A 24,380-nucleotide genomic window follows, 5' to 3' on the forward strand; every position below is an offset into this window, starting at 1 on the left:
ACCAGCCTTTTCTCAAAAATTGTTATACCATTTCAGTGGTTACTTCTACTGTGGCTTTTAAATAACATTACCATGGCTGTTACTGTCTCTAGTAGCATCTTGTGCAACAAGTGGGTGAATTCTACAGTATTTACCTGTGAAACATATACATGTATAGGACCTGTTATCCAGAATGCTTGCAACCTGGGGTTATCACATAATGGGTCTTTCTATAATTTGGCTCTCCAAACTTTAAATCCATTGGGGTGATTTTTTAGCAGACCTAATCTTAAAGTGGCTAGATTAAGGTGGCCATACACGTAAAGATTAAGGTGGCCAGTCTTAAGGTGGCCATACACGTAAAGATCCGCTCACCTGGCGAGGTCGCCAAGCGAGCAGATCTTCTCCCGATATCCCCACCTACGGGTGGGCGATATCAGGCAAATTTAGGCTAATTCAATCATTTGGCCCCAGGGAGCAATGGGCGCAATGTGGCCCCCAATCCAACTGAATTTTTTAACCTGCCCAATCAATATCTGGCTGATTTCAGGCCAGATGTCGGTCGTACAGGCCCGTCTTTGCTGCCCCTACACGGGCCGATAAGCTGCAGAATCAGTCTAAGGGACTGATATCAGCAGCTACAATCGGCCTGTGTATGGCTACCTTTAGTTGGGATTAACTGCAAGGTACTGTTTTATTTTTACATAGAAGGAAATAATTTTTTCTGATATCGGACATCAAAAGGCCATTAAGGGCAAAGACATGCGTGAAAACCACACGCGATTAGTCACAGCAACTTTTACAGTGGCTTGTGGTGGGAAAGTCATCATGATTAGACGCCTCAACTGCCTTTTTTAAAAGTCACAGCGACTAATTGCCCCATATGTCTTTGCCCTAAAGGAGAGGGCTCTAAGTAGCTTAAATCCAATAGGTTAAATCCAATAATAGAGTGTTATATAGCCTAATTTAATTTAACAGTATGAGATTATACTACACCCTAAAAACACAAAAAGTTGTACTTCAGCCTTATAAAATAATTTTGCTTAAAGCTTTTCATCAAGTTTGTGGGAAAATCTGTGTTCGGGCATCTACCTGAGAGTAAGCACATAGGGCAGATTTCAAATAAACCAGCAGTACTGAGGTACCTGTACGCAGACAGACCTGGGCTGCCTTTTTATGAAGTGAGCCGTTTATGGCCATATATTAGCCCCACAGTCAGTGTCTGATCAAGGCCCATTCAGATATCATACAAGCTTGGCAGACTTTTGCATTATCCAAAGACCACAGTGAGTCAGAGATGTATTCTGTGGCCATATAGTCTTGCTCCCATTCTTTCAGGACAACTCCTGGAAGCTCCCCCTTCTGTGTCGGTCTTTTCAGGCATGGGAGCAATAGCCTCTGAAAGTTATCCTAAGTTACACCCTGGTAGGTTCTAACCTTGTGTCAAGGTAGGAGTGGCCCCATCAACTTTGGTGGCCCTCCCACTGTCTTCTTTCCCGAACCAAAAGCATGCACTTACTCTTCACAGAAGCAAAATGGATTTCTAGATTTGATTTAGCATTTATTTGTTTATGGAACTTGCCAATGATCCTAAATGTCTTCTACCCAAGGGTGAAACTAGAAGCCAAGGGGCAATGTGTTTGCCTGCTCTGTTTCCCCCAGTCACTATTACTTTCCTAAATCAGTCCCTATTCACCCATATCCCTCAATCCTACATATACTGCTGCTTGAAATTGATGATTCCAATTCAATATTATTAATAGGGAAAAAGGCCGGTATTTTTTCCAGAAAAATGGAGCAATCATATTCATTTCAAACATTAAGAGCAGAGCATCCAAGAGACCTTTGCACAGAACCAATACCCTGAATGAACCTGCATTATATTTTTTATACTGGTATACTTCATAATCAACTTCCAGTGATTCTGTACCTGTACCCCAGGGATATTTTTGGAAATACAGGACAAAAGGCAACAATTATTCAATGCTTTAATTTATTAGGCTTCAAAATATAATGCACTGCAATATGAAAACAACACAACATAACTTGAAAAGTGACTGGTATGGTGATAACTGAACAATGCTGTTAAAGTGTATTGGATTATACGGTTGGGTAAGGAAAGCATTATTGTGAATTAGCCAAATGGTAACATAACTCTAAATATGGTGGCTAAAAATTCTGTTGAAAGAAAAAAACATTAATAAAACAATGGATATGTTTGCTAAAAGGTGTTCAGTGTCATTTCCTCATGTGTCCAATGATTCTGTGCTTAACTTTTCCTTGTGTCGTTAACAAAATCGTTCATTAAATTAAATTCAAGACTTCGTTTTCCTGAATTTTATGCTTTTCTCTATCCATCAGTCCACTTAAATTACTCTTTTTTTCTATACAAGATACAACATACATGTTCTTTACAAAGTCAAATATACATATTTACAGTTTGTCTCTTATGAACCATTTGTAATGTGGATGTACTGTGTACATGGAAAAAGAAAAAAAAAAACTTTAATACCAGTAACATGGGTAATATATCAAAACATATTGCTAGTCATGCCAACGCAGCTGCAATTGTTAATAAATCTGTATAAAAGCAATAGCAAAAAAATAGTCATCTTATATTAAATATATCTTGTTATGACAAAAGAACATTCTCAATCTTTTTTTTTTTTTTTTCTTTTATGACCATAAGCTATAAACTTACAATGTTGCCCTCACTTTTTTTTTTTTTTTTCATAAATGTGTTTATTTTACAGGTGTTTACAGTTTGGGAGATTGCTTTGATAGGCAGATTATAAAGATTATACTTTCTTGCATCATCATCTTTTTTGTAAAAAAGTGGAGCCCAGTTTGGCAATAACAGGATCATTCTAATCATTTCTGATTTGAAACACGGCCTTTTTCTATTATGTCTTGAGTTTCTCAGTTTATCACACATATATATATCTATTACATTTTATAAGGTGGCCTTTTTCAGGTGGTCTCCTCTGACTGGACACCCAGCTAGTGATCTTATTGGTTATATGCTGGGCTTGTGCCTCATCCAGAGGGTGAAGTGTTCTGATAACAAACTTACATCCATAGAGTTCAAGCTCTTACTGTAGGAGCTCTCATGCTAAAGGAAAGAGCAACAAGCTCTTACTGTAGGAGCTCTCATGCTAAAGGAAAGAGCAACAAAGGGAAAACCTTCTATTTCAGTTTATATTACCGTATCTGTCCCTTAGGCAATTTAGATGATATGCAAAGATTATAAGAGAGGCACCAACTAAGTGATAATCATAGAATAAGGGCCCCTACGTGCACTCAAGGCACAAAAGCAGTGCTTCTAGCAAAGGAGTGTCCGGGGCCAACCAGAATTATGCATTGTCACTATTATGGAGATATTTGCAATCAATGGCCTTTTGTCTCAAAACAGAATGGGTACCACCACCCCTCTAATTTGCAAATACAGCAACTACTTCTTATAGCAATCACCTTATAATAATCTTTATTTTAGAGTGAAGACATAAAGAGCTACTTAGTAACAGCTACTTGTCATGGCTTCTAAATGCCAGAAAATACCCTGCCATAGACAATAATGAGAATTGCCTCTGCTAAAACACACGTAGAGACAATTATTAGTACATGATCAGCATTGTCTATTTTAGTAACCTCGACAAGTAGCTGCTTCTAGTAGCTCTGTGTGTCTTCACCCTTATAACTGTTCAGATAGCAATAAAGGCAACGGACTCCCATTAACACTGATGGCGCATTTGAGCATTTAGAGCACCATTATGAACAATGCCTGAAAATAGTTTTTTCCCCATGGTTTTGTGCATGAATGTTATCTATAGTACACAGAATTTCCTATAGACGATTACAATGTCATATATTGTACCATATCATTTTTCCTGCCATGTAAAAAAAAAATCACATCAATTTTGATTGCTCAGTAATTAGTTTATAACAGTTGGTAAGAGCTGGCTGACCAATGTCTGCACTCTTCTGCTACTACTGAAATAAAACAGCTTCAATCTAAGGGGGGGGGGAGGGTTATACCCCAACACAGCTGAGGGGCTGTAGAAGGGCATACACGAACCAATGTATTTAGCTCAGGGGGCTTATCTTGTTTTCCTGAAAAATAACTATTCTCTGTTGCCTCTCACTGTCTCATTTAGGCTGTTAAATATACAAATGTAACAGCTGAAATGAATATAAAAAAATATGTCTTTCCTCGTTTTGATTAAAATGTTTGAAATAAAAATAAAAGTGATATTTAAATTTAGAACTTAAATAAAATGTTTCCAAGGCAACAAGTTCAATATAAATTTTAAGAAATATGTCTTAACTTCATCATATATAAAGGAATCAGAGGGCCACTTCTTAAACCCAGAACTGACATGTGTAAACCATATACCTCTATAAATAACTTTATCTAATACATTCAGCAAAGGCTTTTGGTTAGCATCATTCCCACAAGCAAGCCTCCGGATGGATGTTACCCAGCAATTCTGAACACCATCTTCTTTAATAAAATACTAGTTTTACGTAATTGCCTGGAAAAGTACCAAAGAGTTTGGTTCTTCTAGAAGTACCTAGAAAGGTGGTAAAAACAGAACATTAGCAAGCTTATACTGATATAAGGCAGCTGTTTTTTTTATATATAAACACAGATGAGATTTACTATAGTACTAATGCATAAACATGGTCCCCAAAAACAACCTTTAGCAGCTACCACCATGTTTCAATGTTAATTTGGCCAGCAAAAAGCATTTTTCTGCCCTTCTGAATTAAAAGGATAGTCTCCACTACATGCACATCAATGGGGGAGCTCTGTGATCATATCATGTGACCAGGACATTTTAGTTAGCTGCTCCAGGTATTAACTATACGTGTGGAGTGAGCGTTTTTACTTACCGGATATGTTTAGGGGTTAAGTACAGGGACCTGGTTTGCCAAAATTATGCTGTTAGAACAGCTACATCAGAGCCATTAAAACAGGCCAGGAACAGAACAAATTATAATTTTCTAAATTAGGGGCACAATGGAAAACACTCTGTTTTATATTACAGAGATGACCAGGCTTCAGTATACCGGTCTGTAATGAAAAGGATTTGTGGCTGTATCATTTATTCAGCTATATTTTTTTTAATACACAATTATACAGTATATATGCAATATCATTTTTACACAGGTATACACTGTTTTCTGGATAAGGTGTCTAGGGATTAATTATATCTTAGTTGGGATCAAGTACAGGTAAGGGACCTTGTATCCAGAAATCTTGGGGCCTGGGGCATTCTGGATAAGGGATCTTTCCGTAATTTGGATCTCCATTTCTTAAGTGTACTAAAAAATCATTTAAACATTAATTAAACACAATGGAATTATTTTGCCTCCAGTAAGGATTAATTATATCTTAGTTGGGATCAAGTACAAGGAACTGTTTTATTATTACAGAGGAAAAAAATAATTTAAAAATGGTTTAATTATTTGATTAAAATGGAGTCTATGGAAGATGGTCTTCCCATAATTCGGAGCTTTAAACAGGTTTCTTGATAACGGATTACACACCAGTACAAGGTACAGTATTACTATGACAGAGAAAAAGGAAATTCATTTTACAATTTTGAATTACAGGTATGGGACCCGTTATCCAGAATGCTCAGGACCAAGGGTATTCTGGATAAGGGGTCTTTCCATAATTTGGATCTCCATACTAAAGTCTACTAAAAAAAATCAATAAAATAATATAAAATATTTATATCTTAGTTTGGATCAATTACAAAGTACTGTTTTACTACAGAGAAAAAGGAAAGTTTTAAAATTCTGTATTATTTGATTAAAATGGAGTCTATGGGAGACTGGCTTTTTGTAATTCAGAGCTTTCTGGATAAAGGGTTTCCGGATAAGGGATCCGATAACCGTATTTGATTCAAATGGAATCTATGGGTGCTGACCTTCCCAGAGCTTTCTGAATAAAGAAATAAATATAAAAAGTGGCTTTTTCGCAATTTAAAATATATGATAAAAATGGGTACACTATTTGTGTACTCTATATATGTTATTTTGCTTGATAAATTAAGTGATAGAGGTTTAGCTGAAAATATCACCAAAGTTATCTGACTGGAGGCAAAAAAAATATCTCACTCGGTACTGCATTGATAAACTGACAGATTATTAACATTAATTCATAAAGCACCAACATATTCTGCAGTGCTGTACAATAAGTGGGTTTCATATATTGGACATACAGAGTAACATATAAAGCAATCAATAACCGATACAAGAGGTGAAGAGGGCCCTGCCCAAAAGAGCTTACAATTTACAAATGAGCTATTACTACTATGAGATATAGCCACTTATGCAGATATAATTCAAAAGCTCAATTTCAGTAGAAAAGTTGGAGAAATCAAAAAGCCAGGGAACTATGTAGATTATTTTCTGCTAAGTAAATAAAACACAGATCTTAGGGTGGTCACTGAACTTACCTACAAACCAGCCATCATCACATTTTTCCATAACATCAACAATGTCCCCTTCTCTGAGCTCCAACTCATCCTCATTTTGGGGTGCATAGCTATACAAAGCCTGATAGGTATATCTAGACAGCAAAGAATTAAAATATTCACTTAATATGACACAGTGAGCTCCACAACAAAGGCTATAAATATCCACATGTCTACTTATTGATAAACTTACATATATTATTCTACTGAGCATCTGTATGAATGTGGGATATTTACCCTTATATATACTGTGCAGCACATAAATATTCAGATTTAATGCACACAGTGCATTATACAGATTATAACTAAAATAGATTTTTCATCTCTGATTATCTGGCATATTTATTTACTGAAATTATTAATCTGTGAAAAATTGCTCTTGCACCCAATAAGTGTGAGTGTTGGTCTGAATATAATGTGGCCTGACTGTGTAGAGTTAATAAAGTTAGTTAATAAAAGGGGTAGTTGTTAAGGAAGGGGCGCAACCTTCTACAATAGAGGGAGCTGATCTCACCGCTAGCTGGACATTCCTCCTAGAAGCTGTGTGAATATCGTACACATTTCCAGGCTGTGTGGCTACTAATCTTGCTTGCGTCCTGATATGCAGTCTTTTCAATCAATGGAAAATATGAAGTCATGTTGGAAAGCCAGGAAAGGACACAATGCTAAGAATGGCTCAGTAATAGTGGTTATGTCAGGGGTTATTTAAGGCATGCTGACATAATGCCTTTTGTTACAATCTTGCTGTTCTGCATACCACAAAAAATCAAACAGCACACAAATACATCAGACTTTCTTACAAGCATTTTTATCCCCAATCCAAAAAAAAAAGTCACTGTTCTTTAAAAGCTGTATTTTCTTTTATACAAAAAAATGAATATAAACAAGTAGTAATTAGGGAATACATGTAATTATAAATACATGATTAAACCAAAGGGCCTGACACCTCAACGGGAGGTTTCATTTAATTAATCATTGCAATAAACTGCAGTACCATCTCTCAACAGTTTTGGCCAATATCTAATATTACCTATAGACTGCATAAGAAAAGCACCCCCAAATTCTGGCTTGCCTAAGACATGTCAGATGCATTGCAAAAGGGGAGCTATAAATTTCCCACCCTAATGGTACATATGAGAATAGCACCCAATAGTAAAAATCCAAGTCTGGCTCAGCCAAGTCCTGACTCCTCCAGTTACAATAGGAGACAATAGCTTGTCTGAAAGCAGTTCTATTGTGCAGTGCTGACTCCTTCTGAATGCTCAGACTCAGGCACAATGCACTGAGATGGCTGCATACACACCAATATTACAGCTAAAAAAATACATTTGTTGCGCCAAGATTAAAATTTGCTATGTAAACAGTGTAATTTAAAAATGAAAAGTACACCATAAAAATCAAACAGAATCCCTTTCAATAACAGATATTTGGTTAAGTTTGTTGAAAATATGAGAAAATAGCACTTACGCATCCTGTGGCGTCTGGCTCCTTTCTAGGCTGTCCCTTCTCTGTTGCGCTTGCGGTTGCTGGGAAATGATTAAACATTGTTTATTGTCATAGGAAGAAACCTGGTGTCGATAGTCAAAAGGATGAGAGATAGTGCTGCAGTAACGGACAGATTTCTCTGCAATGCTTATTATCTCATTGCAAACAGCTTCCTGCCATCAGGTCACACCACCATTAGACAGTCAGCAAGAGGAAAATAAAGGACAGGAAGAGATGGGGACATTCCAGATTGTAGCATATAATTCCACAATACAACAGTTGTAGATCCGGTTAAATCCATGGATTGGAGTGCAGAGTGTATCCAGGTAAGCATGGAAAGACAGGCAAGATACAGAATAAGGTAGAGTTTAGTACAGAGACGGACGTAACTGCAGAGCAGGATGCACTTGGCACATCACTGTTAAAAACAAACAGAAATCAAGCAAAGAAATACTTGGTGAGCAGCAGTCAATTCATGCATTAACATGGTTAGAAGTTAGAGGGAAGGCATAGCAAGTGAAAGCACATTGTTATTATTAGGAGACCAAATCCACATGTTAACACAGACAGAAGTCAAACCTATGCACCAGTGACCCCTCAATAGCCATCGGATCACAAATCTCTTACCACATAGCTCTTTTCAGACTCTGTGAGCTCTGGTCCTGTGCTCAGTGTGTGATGAGGACGCTGCGGTCATTAAGCAAATTACAAGGGACACATTTAGCAAGGGTTATTTGATTATACTAAGACATAAAGACAGACATTGCTACAAAAAAAACCTGCAGGAAACCCTTAAGTTTCGGACACTGGGTGTTAATATTGAGGGTTACGCTGTGGCAAAACTCAATTTAAAGCCCCACTGGGCCAGGGATCAATCTGAATGACACATAATCTATTTGAAGTGTTATAAATACATTATTCCTATTTAAATAAAGGTACTAAGAAGAAACTGCAAAGGCTTTGGATACAGTGTACGTTAAGGGGCCGATTTATTAAAATTCGAGCTAGTAATTTGAGAAAAACTGTGACGAACAAACTTGAATAGTCAGTATTTCTTAAAGGGGACCTGTAACCCTAAGAAATAATTCCAAATTATTTTCTTTTGTGTTTGTCAAGCAAAATAACAATCACTATTTAAATAATATAAATCTACCAGGAGCCATTTTGTGGGCACTGTTATTAGGGTAAGCTTTGTATCACCCCATGCACTGGCTACGCAATTAGATGGTGAGAAGAGAGGGGGGAAGTGAGTGCTGAATGGAAAGTGAAAGTAATTGTCTGCCCTGCCTCTACACCTAAGGCATAAAGGCGGGAAAGGCAATATTTGATTGACAGCTGGGATTTTTATATGCTTTTATAATGGATATATATATGTGTTAAGAAAAAAAGGAGTTTGGGTTTCATGTTAAATCTAAAAAGGAATTTTATTATACAGTTTTGATGTCTGGTTAACAGGTCCCCTTTAAAGGAGAAGGAAAGGCTAAGTCACTTGGGGGTGTCAAAATGTTAGGCACCCCCAAGTGACTTTAATCGCTTACCTTGTACCCCGGGCTGGTGCCCCTGTTAGGAAAAAACAGCCCTGGGTAGCAACGAGTGCTTCCTCTTCCTTGTTGGCGCGATTGTGCATGCGCAGTAGAGTGAAAAGCCGAGCTTTAACAACAAAGTCAGCTTTTCACTCTAATGCGCATGCGCCGGGCCAGGGATTTTGCCAGCAAAAGAAACACGGAAAACGGAAGCGCTCGCTGCAGCTACCCCGGGCTGGTGCGGTTTTTCCTAACGGTGGCACCCACCCGGAGAAAAGGTAAGCGATTAAAGTCACTTGGGGGTGCCTAATATTTTGGCACCCCCAAGTGAATTAGCCTTTCCTTCTCCTTTAAAGAAAAAATCGTAATTTAGGGTGGGGGCCCAAATCCTAAAACTGATATATAGGTGAATCCTTCCATACCCCAATAGAACACTAAATTTTCACATGTGGGTGTAGAAATGCTTGCAGGATAGAGCATTTAGCAGGCTGCACTGTGTACTCCTATTGGGAAAGCACAGACTATTCTACCATGGGTAATATTAGCTAAGTATATATTTACTTTAGCTGAGGTCTGAAGTTATTCTAAGTTTGCTAAATTGTCACATAAGCTATTGACTACTTTTTACCCTGTTAAAAAAAACAACAAATTAGAATGAGCCTGCCAAGGATCTTTATAGTTTCTCTCAACAGATCTCTGGACCCTTGCCTGGAGAACTGAATAGCTATAGATCACTTTTCAGCAGAGCAGGACCGTCCAGCCCGAAGCTCATGAACCAGATGTGGATCTCTAAAGTATTTACACTGCCTCCATGCTGCTCATAGAATTTATAGGCTTCTTTGTATGTTGCATGCATTGTTTTAATAGTGGAAACAACCTTGTGTTTGCATGACCTAGAGAACAGTGCCGTGCCTGACTAACTCACTATAAATAAAACATATAAAAGCTGCTTTTCAGTACAGTTATGGGATTTATTATCCAGAAATATGTTATCCAGTTTGGGAGAGGGTGTGGCACAGCCTAGGTCCCAAGGAAGAATTAATCTGTCCCTGTTTGCTCCCTTTGTCTAAACAATTTACAAAGCAGAATTACTCTGACACAAAACTCAATGTAGCCAGTCATTATCTAATTGTTATTTTTGCAACAGTTCCCCATTAGGTCCTGTTGTTCCAATACGGACAGACCCATTAGGTGGAAAAGCCCAGGTCTCAAACATTCTGGATATTATACGCCATACCTATACCATTCTTAAATAATTTTTATTTCATATATAGATATAATCACAAGAATACACAATGGCAATGAAAACATAAAATGAAATTTTACAATGAACTGATGTTTAATTAAAAGCTGAAAATGAGACATGATACCAATTGAAGACGAACAGAGTTGTAAGACTAGACAGTTTATCTTATCTTGTAAGGGACAGATGTTACATATTATGATATTATCACCCTTCGTCACCGGGATTTTATTATAGTATTTTAAAAGAATTTTAATCATTTGGGAAGATAAAAGATCAGAGAATGGACTTAGCTCCTGCTGAAAATAGGATGATTATACCTAGCTGGGAAATTATGAAATTGGAAGGTGGAACATCTGCCACCCACCTATTTGAGGAAATTAATTGCTGATGATTAGTAATGAGTGAATCTGTCCTGTTTCACTTTGCCAAAAAATTTACGCATTGAAGTGAATGGCAACTGCACAACTTTTTTTTTCTTGCAGCCACTGCAGTCTATGGGTGTTTTTAGCTGTGAAAAATTACTAAAAATTTTGCTCATCACTAAAGATGATTTTATAGGGTCAAACAAACTACTGAAACCCTGATACACTACCAGTTAATTCTGAATGTAGATAGATATGATGGGATCTTCATCCTGACTGGGACATATGTCAATCCTTGGTTCCATTTAAATCTTTGGTTTTCCAACTATGCTATATGCCATATTACTAAGCTATAGTAGCATACTATACAAAATGTAAAAGGTGACCTACAAACTGCCTCCTAATTGCACAGACACATGGCAACTTTAAAGTAAACCTGAGCTGCATTATATTTTATTTTGATTTAGTACTCAGGCATGAAGGATCTGCTTTGTTTTATGGACACTCCATAGGCTTGTATACAATGGTCTACTTTACAAGAGGACAATGCTGGGGCTGTCAACTGGGCCAGGGATTACCCTAAAACAAGGCTGGCTTGGGGCACCTGTAGGCATTAATGGCTGTGCACAAGTTAAATCAGGGACATGGCCTACATTTTCCAGCTGAGAATGTTAAAGGGGATCTTCACCTTCAGACAAAAGTTCAAATTTGAACAGCCCGTGTCAGAAAAAACATTTTTGTAAACATCTTTATTTAAAATGTTTCATTTTGAAACTACCGACTAGGATCAGCACTGCTAAAACTCTCACTGATCTGCTCTCTCTATAAGGCTCTATGGCTGGAAAGATTCAGCCAATCAGATTAACAAAATACTAATAAAGATGAATTACAAAAATGTTTTTTTCCCGATAGGGGCTCGTCAAATTCATACAATTGTCTGAAGGTGAACATCCCCTTTAAGAGGTTTGCCAATCATTTACTAATATTTTTTAATTGTCTATGTATTGAACAATAATTTAATAAATCAAAATACATTTGTTTTACTGTTAACCAGTACAGAAGAATTAGAAGGAAATAAATATTTGAATCCGGGCTTGTAGTGTATGTTTTATTTTATAGCTTAAATCCTAGAATAGTTATTTGCATGGGCTTACCACAACAGAATCTGAGTTGAGGGTATTAACCGGGGAGCCTGTAATCATTACAGGACTTTTGGACTCCCTTCCTGTCTGTTCACCATCAGATCTGCAAGGCTAATGGAATGATGTAAATGAAAAAGAAAATAGAATGAGAATGGGATGAATAATGTCAGCACAATTAAGAAAATCAGAAATCACAGCATACAAGGAGTCATGCCAAACAGAGGTCACATTGCACTACTATATTTATACCTACTTATACACACTGCCAGGTTCAAATCTATAAAACAGCACATGCAAGAATAGACATGGAAATGTATCCCGCTGTATCACAGCTATTGTACAGTAACAATCAGATGTGTTAGCCAATAATTAGATCAGGGGCAGCCAGATTGTAGCACTGACGTAAATGCTGAACTTTAACTGCTAACATTTCCTGCGGGTAATAACATCAAATTCCTCATAATATACAATATAAAGTGAAAGCATATAAAGATGAGACAAGTAATGAGTTAAGTAAATAAGATAAAGCAATTATAAGTGTGGTCTTTCTAGAAAAGTGGTCAGCGATTTGGGATTAGATAATACTGAATCTCTTCAGCATTGCCTATTTGATTCCCCCAAGTTTGCCTTATTTCCCCTATATCTGTCTAAAACTGGCCATACACAGGCAGATTTAAGCTGTCAATTTGGACCCTTCAAACCAATTCAGCAGTTTATTTGCCTGTGTATGGGGCAGCGCACTTATGTGGTCCTCGCTCCAATGGCCGGTACTCTTGTTGTTGTAATTTGATTGTTTGGTCCTCAGGCAAATTAATCACATTAGCCTGATATTTATTTCGACAATAATTTTGCCTCCTTATTTCCATGGTCTTTCCTAGGATGGCCTGTTATCAGCAGGAGAAGAGCATAACCAACATAGTAGTAGACCGCACAGTGTACTACTAACAAGAGAAACACATTAAATGCTGCCCAGAGCTTCTCAGCAGGGACAGATGACAATGCAATACCTATAGGACATCTGCAAATGTTTTTGGCACAGCCATATGCCCTAATGTGTACCTTGTAAGAGTAACAATTACTAATTACAAATGAATTAATTAGAAATAGAATTAACTTTAGGTATAATTTGGAAATGACTTATCATTTGGCAAATTCTGACATATCCCAGCCAAAAGCTTTTACAAATAACAAAGGCTGAAAAAGATAGCTACAGCTAAATAGCTATAAATATAGGCTTCTCTGCCTGCAATGTCCTTATTGATTTTTATTTCCCAAAAGAAAATAAAACAATAAAGAAATGAAAAGAAAACAAAATAATTTGGTCATGTCGCAGAACATTCAGCTAAAACAAGTGAGGGATCTGCCATTTTTGGGAAACACTCAAAAGTGCCCCAGTCCTAGTGGGCCCTTGGTAAATACCCATTTATTAAAATGGCCCTGGCCTGTTCAGCTATCTTATTGAAGTGATAGGATAGTCAGTATGTACCATAAGCTGTGTAATCAGCTTCCAATTCTAAACTAGCAGGAAATCTATGAGCATGTCCACACATGTGAATTGCACTAACCAACAGTAAAGCACTAAATCCAAATATATTCCCCTTCGCCTATATTTACTCATTACTGTGTCATATATTTCACTTCATATAGGGAAAATTAACAGAAGCTGATGGTGACCTGGCATCTCCACATCCAGCCAGCAGCTTATTAGCGCATGTATGGGGGGGGCCTTGCCAAAAGCCTGTCTGGCTAATACCTGGAGTGAGCACAGCATCAGCCCCAACTTTCCAAAAGCCTACAAAGATGTCTATATATTTAAATATCCTTTTAGTATAATCCACCTGCAAACATTTAGTCAATAACTAGTTCACTACCATAAATATGTTGCCTGGCAAAAAGGCTGCTAGATGGGAGGTATTTCACTAGCCCAGCATGAAAATTGGTATTTGATGCCAATATTATTAATAGGAATACCTAAACAGGTATTTGTTGTTTATTTTATTTTTTTAAGGTTAAAGGCCAATGCAACTGAGTAGTGGACAGGTAAAATAAAGGGATAGCATGCCATATTTAAAAAAAATGCTTTGACTGATTAAAGGGGGAGGGTAATTAAGTCACTTAACTTGGACTCAAATTGCTGTGGGTTCGGTGTCTGTTTCAACTGGTGTGACGATGCCTTTGTAGTCAGACAAAATGTAGAATTTGGTTCTTTGGGGCATGGCCTCACAGTGTACAGTGCTACTTATTATTGGTAGTGATATGAAAATAATACTGGATCTGCACTGTATTTCCAGCAATTTCTACCTAAGCACAGGGCCAGTAACAATATTGATTTACACACATATTGAACTCCCAGCATCCCTAACAATAATCTGATATTCCTAATCAAACAGAATTTTTTATATGTACTTAAAGGGAAAATATTCCCTATTTACATAATAGGGTTGTCCAATTTACAATCCAACTACTTTTCTTTAAAGCAGGAACAAGCTTTTTGCAGTTTATTTGTTACTGAATAAGCGACAGAGGATTGCAAAGTTGTGATTCAACAAAAGCATGAGAATTCTGAGGGTTAACTATTGCTGCTACAGTCATGTTGACTTACTGAAATCATGTTTGCAATATATTTAGGAATACAATATAGGCACTGTTCATACCACAACCTATGACTTGCATATGATTTCACAGGCTACAAATGAAAAGTTCCGTTGCAAGACTTTACATGCCCAATCAATGTGCACAACAAGTACTCAGTGGCAGGCAGTGCATGCAATAGAAGGGGAGGGTGTTTCACTGGGACACAGGCAATGCAGGTTAGTATGCGCCTCAGGGCAGAAATTTAACAGCACGTTACCTGTGGCAAAATGACCCTGCCTTTAAGTCTGGGAGGTGGTTGGTATGTGACAGGACAAGAGGACAGCACATAAGGATAGACAGATATTGTGTCGGCAGTCTTTAAAGGAAAGAACGCTAGTCAGGTACAACATCAGAGATCAGAAAATCACAGACATTCAGTATTTTCAGCATGCAGTTAGATTATGGCCTATCACTGTAGCAAATTATAGTCATGCACACACACACACAGTCACAATGTGCAGATCAACACAACACAGAGGGAAGAGAGAGAAAGAGTCAGGTTAGTAGCCTTATGCACTGTGTCAACTCATAAGAGGTATCACCAGGAAAATCCAATCCACTGCAACACTCTGAATCACAGCCACAAGGCTGACATACACACACGTGCAGTCTGTACCTTGGGGGAACTGCACTCATTTCCCTTCATTTCTTCTTGGTCACTATTTACAATGCTAAGTAGCTCCTTACACAACTGGTTCTCCTCATATGAATCTGAAGTTGTTTTACTTGCTGGGGTCACCCCATGGGTTCTGCTCGGTGGGATGGGGGCCTTTGTCATTGTATAACTGGGGATCCTTAGATCATTCGGCTCGCCATTGACTACAGGGCCAGCATCACCCCTTAACTTGTATTGGTTGCGTAAAACGTCGCACAGTTCTGAAATCAAGCTATCATGCTGTGAAAACTGCACAGGGGAACCTCCATAACTGGATCCTGCCAACTTTTCTTCACTAACGGGAGAAATAACGTAACTTATTCGCGTTGCAGACTGAGGCCTAGATGGATATGTAGGCAATGGAGACATGGCAGAGTTTGGGGTAGAATTCTCAGAGACATTGCAATTATGGAGACTGACAGATGGTGTAACTGATAATGTGGGACTGGCGGCCGCAGATGGGGTGATACAGTCTATGGTACAAAGCATAGCTTCAGGTAAAGGCGGGACTGGAGGGGTGACAGTGGGAGTGTTATTGCGGGATACGCCCATTGTCAGAGAAATCCATTCAGATGTGATAGCCTGCACCTCTGGTGAGAAGGCTCTACGTATGGCAGTGGGTGGAGTAGTAGTACGTGGCCTGGTATAGCCAGAAAACTTAAAAGAAAAAAAGGAGAAATAAAAAAAATGAAATTCCTGGAATTCAAGTTTTTTCTCAAGTAATAATTGGGGGTTTTAGTTCATTAAAATATACCAAGAGCTTGTCTTTATTTGTTTTAATGAAAAATACATGCATATATTTCCAAAAGGAACACTCTAAACTATCATTTCTGTTTATACAATACAGCACAATGGGAAGATGGAAGAAGATGAGAGCTAAGCCTCTGTACACAAGGCACTGGGCAAAGGCTTTAAGTATAAAAGATTTTATTTTTTATCTGTATATATCTTGGATATATATCTGAATTCAAATAACCACTTGAAGGTAAAAAGGTTGGACCTCCATGGAGGACTTGAACTGGAAAAGTCTGACAACCACTTGCTTAGAGTCACAGAACCCCTATGGGCACCTAAATGGTCCATGAGGCAAAGGCTAAAAAACACTGATTATTTACCAAAGCATTTTGTCACTGTACAACTGAAGTTAAACAACTTACTAACACAGATAGACATCAAATAAGAATAAAACGGACCATTTTGGTTGTGGAGGCATTACAAATATAGTATAGTGTAGTGTAGTATATCTACAGTATTACATTGCATGTAAAATGTATTTCTTCAGAATTAACATTTCCTATAAGAGCAAAGCTTTTCTTAAAGAAAAAGGAAAGGTATTTTTATGCCAATAGATCTGCCACATCAGTGCAACCTAGAATACTATATTTAATCTGTAGAACGCTTTACCATACCTGAGTAAACAGCCCTAGAAGCTCCCTCAGTTTGTATAAGATAGCAGCTGCTATTTTAGCTTGGTCTAATGGCACTTCCCTGCTGAAACTCTAGGGGCTGGTAGCTCAGATCACACACTCTGATCAGAGGGGGAGTGAATTCTTATGAGAGGGGGGAGCAGGAGAAGGGAGACTTCGGCTGAAATAAAGGATTTTTCTGAGAGAGGAACATGTTTACACAAAGGAACAAGAAATCCAGTGGTTCTTTTGATAGAGGACACAGTGCAGCTTTTCTGTGAAAGCCTATGGCTGTATTTACATTACCTTTCTGATAGAGCTTACTTTTTTTTTACCTTTCCTTCTCCTTTAATCTCATAATTAAAAAAAAAAAAGGAAAAAAACCCTAAAAATATAAATGAGAAAAGAAGTCCAATTTCTCTATCTTATTTTACATGGATATATAAATGAAAATGGAACTGCACCCATACTATCTGTATAATGAAAGAAAATATAATTTGTACAATAAATGGATTTAAAGCCATTTGTAAATAGAATTGCAACTGTAAGCTGTGTTAGCTTGTCTCTTTGGGCTATGCTGGTTCTGAATCTTAAAGCATTGTAGCTGAAGCCAAAAACCTGCCAGTCCCAACTTTACAGGCTTGTTAATATACTGGCTTCTGCTATACCATTTCAAGAATCAGCGCCAGCAGCGCAGACAGAAACAGAAAGATCCTGTTTTCAAAAGCAATTACACTTACAAATAAGTGAACATTTTTAATAATAAATATGTTTTTATATAAATTGGAAGGATGCTTGTATTTACATTTTTACTATGCAAAAAGAAAACCACTCACTTCTGTACAAGACATTTTTTTCACAAAGCAGCAGAATGTAAAGATCCAGTGCAGAAGTACTGTACATTCCGATCTGCCACATGAAACAGTTATAAAAGCACAAAGCCTCTAAACCTGCCCCTTGAATTTCACCAGATTCTGACTCAAAACCCCCAACGTAAGCAGCTGTTACCTGTGGGGAAGCACTCGTGCTTCTGTTTGGTGAATAAGAAACTGGAAGGTCCATGTAATCTACTGAATTCTTCAGTCGTGGTCTTTTGATGACTTCAACGTATGTGACTGGGAATATACCCTGACGGCTTGTTCCAGATACCCTGCCTTCATACCAATTTTCATCAACTCTCCGAATCAATGTAATTCTCTCACCCTTAAAGACATGAAACACTTATATTAAAGGAGAACTAAAATAAGAGCTGTATTTCTCAAATGTCAATATAATTTGCTTTCCTACAGCAACTAGTTTTGGCATCACCACAGCCTGTCAGGAATGATGGCACCTGCAGTTCATCTACAACTGGAGGGCTACAGGCTGCCATCCCGATACCAAAGCTTAATTATATGCACTATTTTCTCAACAGCAACTAAAGTACATTCCTTGCAGTTCGGGAAAGGTATGAGAGAAATCTGTATATATTTATACTGCTATGATGTCATTAAACATTTAATAGATCAGAGCTAACCGCTATGGATTCCTATTCCGGACTAAATATTAAACCTGTTATGTAAATGTCCCCTTTTGTAACCGATACAACATATCAACTGGGTGAGCTTGGGTAAAGTGGGGAGAGGTTGGGAAGAAGTGCAAAACTAAACAGATTGTGTCAAATACTGAACCCCATAAAAATACAAAACTTCATATTATACCCTTTTTGTGCCATAGATGATGAATTTACAACACTGAATTGTAGAATCATCGATTCTACAGCTTTTACTTTGAATTTAGCAAGAACAATTTGTATAATATGGTATAATTCATTACTGTACAATATTTAAATGAGAAATAGCATAATACTACTTTAGGTATGAGGTTTGTTATCTCTCATCTTTCCATATTCTGGATCTCCATATCACTTAAACATTAAATAAAACCCAATAGGATTGTTTTGCTTCCAATAAGGATTAATTATATCTTAGGTGGAATAAATACAAGTTACTGTTTTATAATTGCAAAGAACAAGGAAATGTGTTTTAAAATCAGGAATTGTTTGATTTAAACTGAGTCTGCACCATATTACCTCTCTATAATTTGGAGATTTCTGGATAACGGGTTACTGGGTGTAAAGGATTCCATACCTGTACCTATCCAGATTTTTGTAATTCTATTATCCGATCAACTAGGTGTGCTGCCTCCCTTCTCTCCCAAGTGACTTACACATATTTTACTGAATTACCTTTTTAAATGACATCTCCACAGCAGTATCTCCATTAAAGTTAAACTTGGCAACAGCATCTCCATATTCCAGAACCTGTAGTGGCGAGGCTTTTCTTGGCTGGGCTTTCTCTGTTTCTGGGATTACCTACAAATAGTCGCAAGTTTATATAGACATATGCAGGTTGGCATAACTGACATCAATTGTGAGAGAGATACTCAAATGGCTTTATTGCTCCTGCAGTTTTAAAAATATATTTGATACACGAGTATGAGTTTCCTTATTGCTTGTTCCAGGTGGGTCACTCTCCACCTTAGCTGTAGCACTCAATGCCAGTCATCTACAAGACCTGGCAAGGGATTGCCCTGCATTAAAAAGGCTATAGATTCACAAAGCACTACTAAGGCCCCATCTAGAATATGTCCTGCGGTGTTGGTCCACAGACGTAAGCTGTCCACAGAAGTAAGCTAATAAAGGGTATTAGACATCATAGTTATGATAGAAGACAAGCTGGGATTCTTTTCATTACAGGGGAGGCACTTAAAAAATGTAGATATGATCTCTGAAAGTATAAAAGTGGACTAAACAATAAAACCCTCTGAGGATGGGAATTTGTGAAACTCTTCTGAAACAGCTGCTTCTCTTAGTACATTATTAATAAAAGGGGCTGGTTTAATTTCCCCCCTTTAGCTTCAAATGGGTTTTCCACATTAATCTGGTTCAGCTAGAAGATAGGATTTTGTCACCCTCAGCTACTATGTTTATAGAAATAATTGATTCTACAATTTATCTTTTTTGTCTTGAAACAATAAATGTTTTTAGCTATAATGTTGTTGTGTAGGCAGCCATCTCAGTGCATTGTGCCAGATTCTGAGGTGTCAGGGAGCTGCTATCTTGCTACCTTCCCATTGTTCTGCTGATCGGCTGCTGGGAGGCGGGTGCAGCTCAGCAGTAATGTGAGACCGAAGTTTATCAGAGCACAGATTACATGGCTAAGGGCACCTTGGGAAACTAAGAATATGTATAAAACTGACCATCGGTCGCAGGAAAGATCGTTCCAACCCTCCACTGACGTTCAAGGCTGAATTGTCAGATATGGAGGTAGAAACAATAGGATTTCTACCTCCTTCTGCCAATTCAGCCCTGAAGGCAGATTTTGCTCAGGTGCCTCTAATGGCGCCCGATCAAAATTTTCTAATCCGCCCGATCGGCAGCCTTCATACGATATTATCGGTGCGTGTATGGCCAGATTTAGGGTTAAAAATTTTAGCAGGGCTTTGCTTTCTTTAAAAGGAGTCCTATGTACATATTCATGCTTATAATTCACCTTTGAACTAGGCACATTCCTAAGGTATGCATATTCAGTCTGTGCTACATACGACTGCCAATCAGAATATAACACATTATCTCAATCTAATGAATTTTAGAACATGTTAATTTGGAACTTTGTTGAAATGGTATAAATTTGTGTCTTAAAGGTATGTTCAGGATCTGCAATCTGGTTGTATTGCTGGTCCATACAATTGTGTAATAAATCTTCACTGGCGGAATGTCTTGTTTTCATCTTCTGTTTATACAGCTTTATACTTTACAATGAACAAGCTAATGAAGGTAAAGCTAATTAATGTAATTAATAAAGGTTATAATGAAGATAATAATGAAAGGGATAAGGAAAACAAATAACCCATATCAAATTTCAAAATTAAATATAAAAATGTTTTCCTCTTTTGAAAAATGCATTTCAATGCAGGATAAGTGTAATTAACTTGCATTTTTGTAAATAAAACATGTTTTCCTGTAACAGAATCCCTTTAAGCCATATCTTCACATTGTTATGTAGGGTTAAAGGAACAGTAGCACCAAAAAATGAAAATGTATCAAAGTAATTAAAACATAATGTACTGTTGCCCTGTGCTGGTATATATTGTGTGTTTGTTTTAGAAACTCTACTATATTTTATAATATACCCTGCTGCATACACACAGGGGCAGGCATTCACGCTGGATAAAAGGCTCAAGTTACATAGCAAATCACAGATAAAATACTGTTGTATTCTACAGAGCTTATCTGTTATCTGCCCCATAGCTACACAGCAACTTATTTATATAAACCACAGTAGTCTTTCTGAAGCAAAAATGAAAACAAATTGACATCATTGTGAGAACACTGACTGAGGTTCCCTTTTTATTCTATGCCCATACATAATAGAAATACAAGAAACTGTATATTTAAATACATATATATAACTGATATACCTCAATATATGATATTGGAAAGATCCCGACTCTGCCATGATGCTCTCCTTCAAACCAGTTCTCATCTACTTGTCTATAAATAAAAACCAAGTCTCCCTTCTGAAGGGGTAGCTCCCTACACAGAGAAAATACATTTATTAACAACGGTCACAAGTAACTGTTAAAGCAATTTCATGGGCAAAGCGATTTTCCTACATAGTGGATCACCCAAAATCCTTCATGTAGAATTTATATACAAATGACATGTTTGCCAAAAAGGTTTTATGTCATAGAATAATGGTATTTCTACCATTCTGGGCCTACTAAAAATGGGAAATGTACATTTTTTTTTATAAATTAAAGGAGAACTAAACCCTACTCCATTACCAGCCTCCACGCCGCCCTCCAAGCTCTCTCCCTGGTAGAGCTATACTATTCAGAAGTCTCCTTGTGTGCTAACCTGCTATACACCTTCAGAGCTGCATGCTGAGTTTAATGGCGCCATCTTCTGTCTGTCTTCTGATCCTCTTCTCTCAGCTGTCAGTACAGATCTTGTGGAAGCATGCACAGTTGAAGCTGATTCAGGATATGGACTGTGAATGCTCCTCCAAGATCCGTGTTGGTGCTCTAACAGAAGAAGATTACAAGACAGGGGAAGATGGCCCCTTTGAACTCCACTGCACAAATTTACGGCAGGTCAGGACACAGGGAGACTTCTAAAAAGAAGAGCTGCAAGGAAGTTGCTTGAAAGGGGAGGCAGTGGAGGCTAGGGTTTAATTCTCCTTAATGTTTTAAATTTAAAATAAACACGTAACAAACTGCTACTGAATCCCAGCATGTAGCTGAAGAAAGATATAATATGCTAATGATGTACTTACTTTCCAGACTGTGCTTTAAAATCATACTTGGCTCTTGCCTGCTTCATCTATAATGAGAAGAGAGAGACGGTTATTTCACTGAAAGATAATTGGACAAAGTGAGAGCGAAATGAGAACGACCTGTTACAATTTTTCAACCTGGCAAGCACTAATCACCGCTACACTGCCAAAACTGTAACAAAAAAAGATAACTTGCTAATCACTATTTATTTTCTATCTACATTTTGTGCTGATTGACTTGGCTCCTGGAATATAAGACTGTCTAATAGAGAATCCTCACTCTAAGCTAATGGGGTTCATTCTTCTTGAACTGAATTATAAACTGTTTATGTTCATAAATGACACAGATAAACCATGATTTTTGAGACATACAAATTACATGTTTAGTAAGTCAAAACTTCATCAGAATAGTCCCATTGGCATATGAATTCCTAAAGAGACCTAGAAATATGCAAAATGCTTGTTCCTCATAATTAATACAAAAAAAAATCTCACATATAGTATTATGCTTGATCTGCAAATAAATTGGGGAGGGGAGAATTGATTCTAAATATACCACCAAATGTAATTAAAAAAAGATACATTTAATGGGGTACATATATTTTAATATGGCGTAGATTGATATTCTAAGCCAATGTTCCACTGGTCTTTATTTTCATTGTTTGTGGTTTGAATTATGAAGCTTTTTGTTTAGCTCAGTTTTTGTTTTAGCAGCTACCTTGTTGCTAGGGTACGTTTACCCTAGCAATAGGTAGTGATTTGAATGAGAGCCTAAAAGATGCATACAGAAAGATACATCATTTTTTTTTATTGGTGCTCAGGCTCAGTGAACTCCATCTAAAAATGAAAAGGGACAGGCAAATAATTCAAAAACTATAACAAGATAATGAAAACTAAATGAAAATCTGGTAAATAGGACATTCTATGAAATAGTAAAAGTTAACCCTGAATCTTCCCCTCCAATAACATTTTAGTCATATGGGTTTGTTTTCATTCAGTTTTGACACACAAGAAACATTTAGTAGACTGTTAGTAGGCACACCATGCTAACAGTAATGTGAGGAATGAATGGCTTACGCATATTAGTAATACTATGATCATGAGAGTATAGGAATCAGTAAGACACCACAGACACCAGTGATTACATGAATTTACAGTATATGTACATGAAATGAAAGCATGCAGAGAGCGCTGTTACCATTATTCCCCAGCCAACATGCCGTCACATAAAGTTTGTCCCTTGCCCCTCTACAAGCCAAATTAGATAGGAAGCAAATCTACATAGATCTAGGTGGCAGCATTCTCATCGTTACTAATGATTGGCTACATTAAGAAGATGTGAATGGAAAATATTGCTTGGGATCAAGCAGCAGGTTGAGGTTACTGGGACAGACCTCAGACCGAGATCTCCTTTTTGATGAATCGCCTACATTAAGGAGGTCCCCAAATCGCTCATTAGTAATAAACTGATGATGTGATGGGACAATCCCACTGTGCCTTCTGGCGGCAATATCAGCTTCTTCTTGCTCACGCTTAAGTCTTCTCTGATCCTCTATAAGTTTCTAAGATAAAATTGCATAAAATGGTCCATGAATTACCTGTGTGATAGCATGGTATGGGCAACACAAATTAGATGGTACCACAACATAAACTAATTATGTTACACAGTGTTGGGATAATAAAGGGAAATTCATCAGGTCGTTATAAATAAATGTATTTAAATTTTTACTCTCACTCCCACTAATCAATACATAGACAACCAATAACTATCCACCTGATAGATGCCATGAATAGTTCCTACTTATGCCTTCATTAGATCTCCATCTCATCTGCTGTTATTGGGTCTGTACTCCAAACCAACTCACGGAAACGAGTCAAAACTTTACACCCTTAAAACATAAGGTCATTTCATAGACAGCAACCTCTAAATACAGAATAAATAGCTACAGTATGTGTCAGTAACCAGTGTTAAGGGGGATATAAAAAAAAGTGCCTAAAACAGCTTGTATAAATGCTTAGCTTTTTTTCCAGGTCGACCAAAACTTTCATATTAAGATGAGAAGCCAGCATATTCCTGTACCTTATGGACAATTGAGCTATAGGCATTTTGTTGCCCAGGCAACTACTAAACATCTCCTCAATTCA

At 37.4% G+C, this 24,380-nt stretch overlaps 1 protein-coding gene across 33 annotated transcripts in view; it reads right to left on the bottom strand.

Moving 5' to 3' along the window:
• Positions 1–1,953: 1,953 nt before the first annotated feature.
• sorbs1 (sorbin and SH3 domain containing 1) overlaps positions 1,954–24,380 on the bottom strand; it is a 202,451-nt gene continuing 180,024 nt past the window's right edge. For 24 of the 33 annotated variants that reach the window (XM_012966789.3, XM_012966812.3, XM_012966813.3 and 21 more), the window contains 12 exons: positions 23,630–23,797; positions 22,236–22,282; positions 21,379–21,493; positions 19,145–19,270; positions 17,926–18,120; positions 15,473–16,168; positions 15,074–15,172; positions 12,235–12,333; positions 8,577–8,636; positions 7,932–7,990; positions 6,447–6,559; positions 1,954–4,550 (listed from right to left, as the gene is read on the bottom strand). In XM_012966789.3, the coding sequence (XP_012822243.2) occupies positions 4,483–4,550; positions 6,447–6,559; positions 7,932–7,990; positions 8,577–8,636; positions 12,235–12,333; positions 15,074–15,172; positions 15,473–16,168; positions 17,926–18,120; positions 19,145–19,270; positions 21,379–21,493; positions 22,236–22,282; positions 23,630–23,797 (1,845 nt within the window). In that variant the 3' untranslated portion in view covers positions 1,954–4,482. Of the gene's footprint in view, positions 4,551–6,446; positions 6,560–7,931; positions 8,123–8,576; positions 8,637–12,234; positions 12,334–15,073; positions 15,173–15,472; positions 16,169–17,925; positions 18,121–19,144; positions 19,271–21,378; positions 21,494–22,235; positions 22,283–23,629; positions 23,798–24,380 lie in introns of all 33 variants that reach the window. The other 9 variants (XM_031906745.1, XM_031906744.1, XM_031906758.1 and 6 more) reach the window with 6 other exon arrangements.

Source organism: Xenopus tropicalis, chromosome 7, assembly GCF_000004195.4.
Source record: "Xenopus tropicalis strain Nigerian chromosome 7, UCB_Xtro_10.0, whole genome shotgun sequence".
NCBI lineage: Eukaryota > Metazoa > Chordata > Amphibia > Anura > Pipidae > Xenopus > Xenopus tropicalis.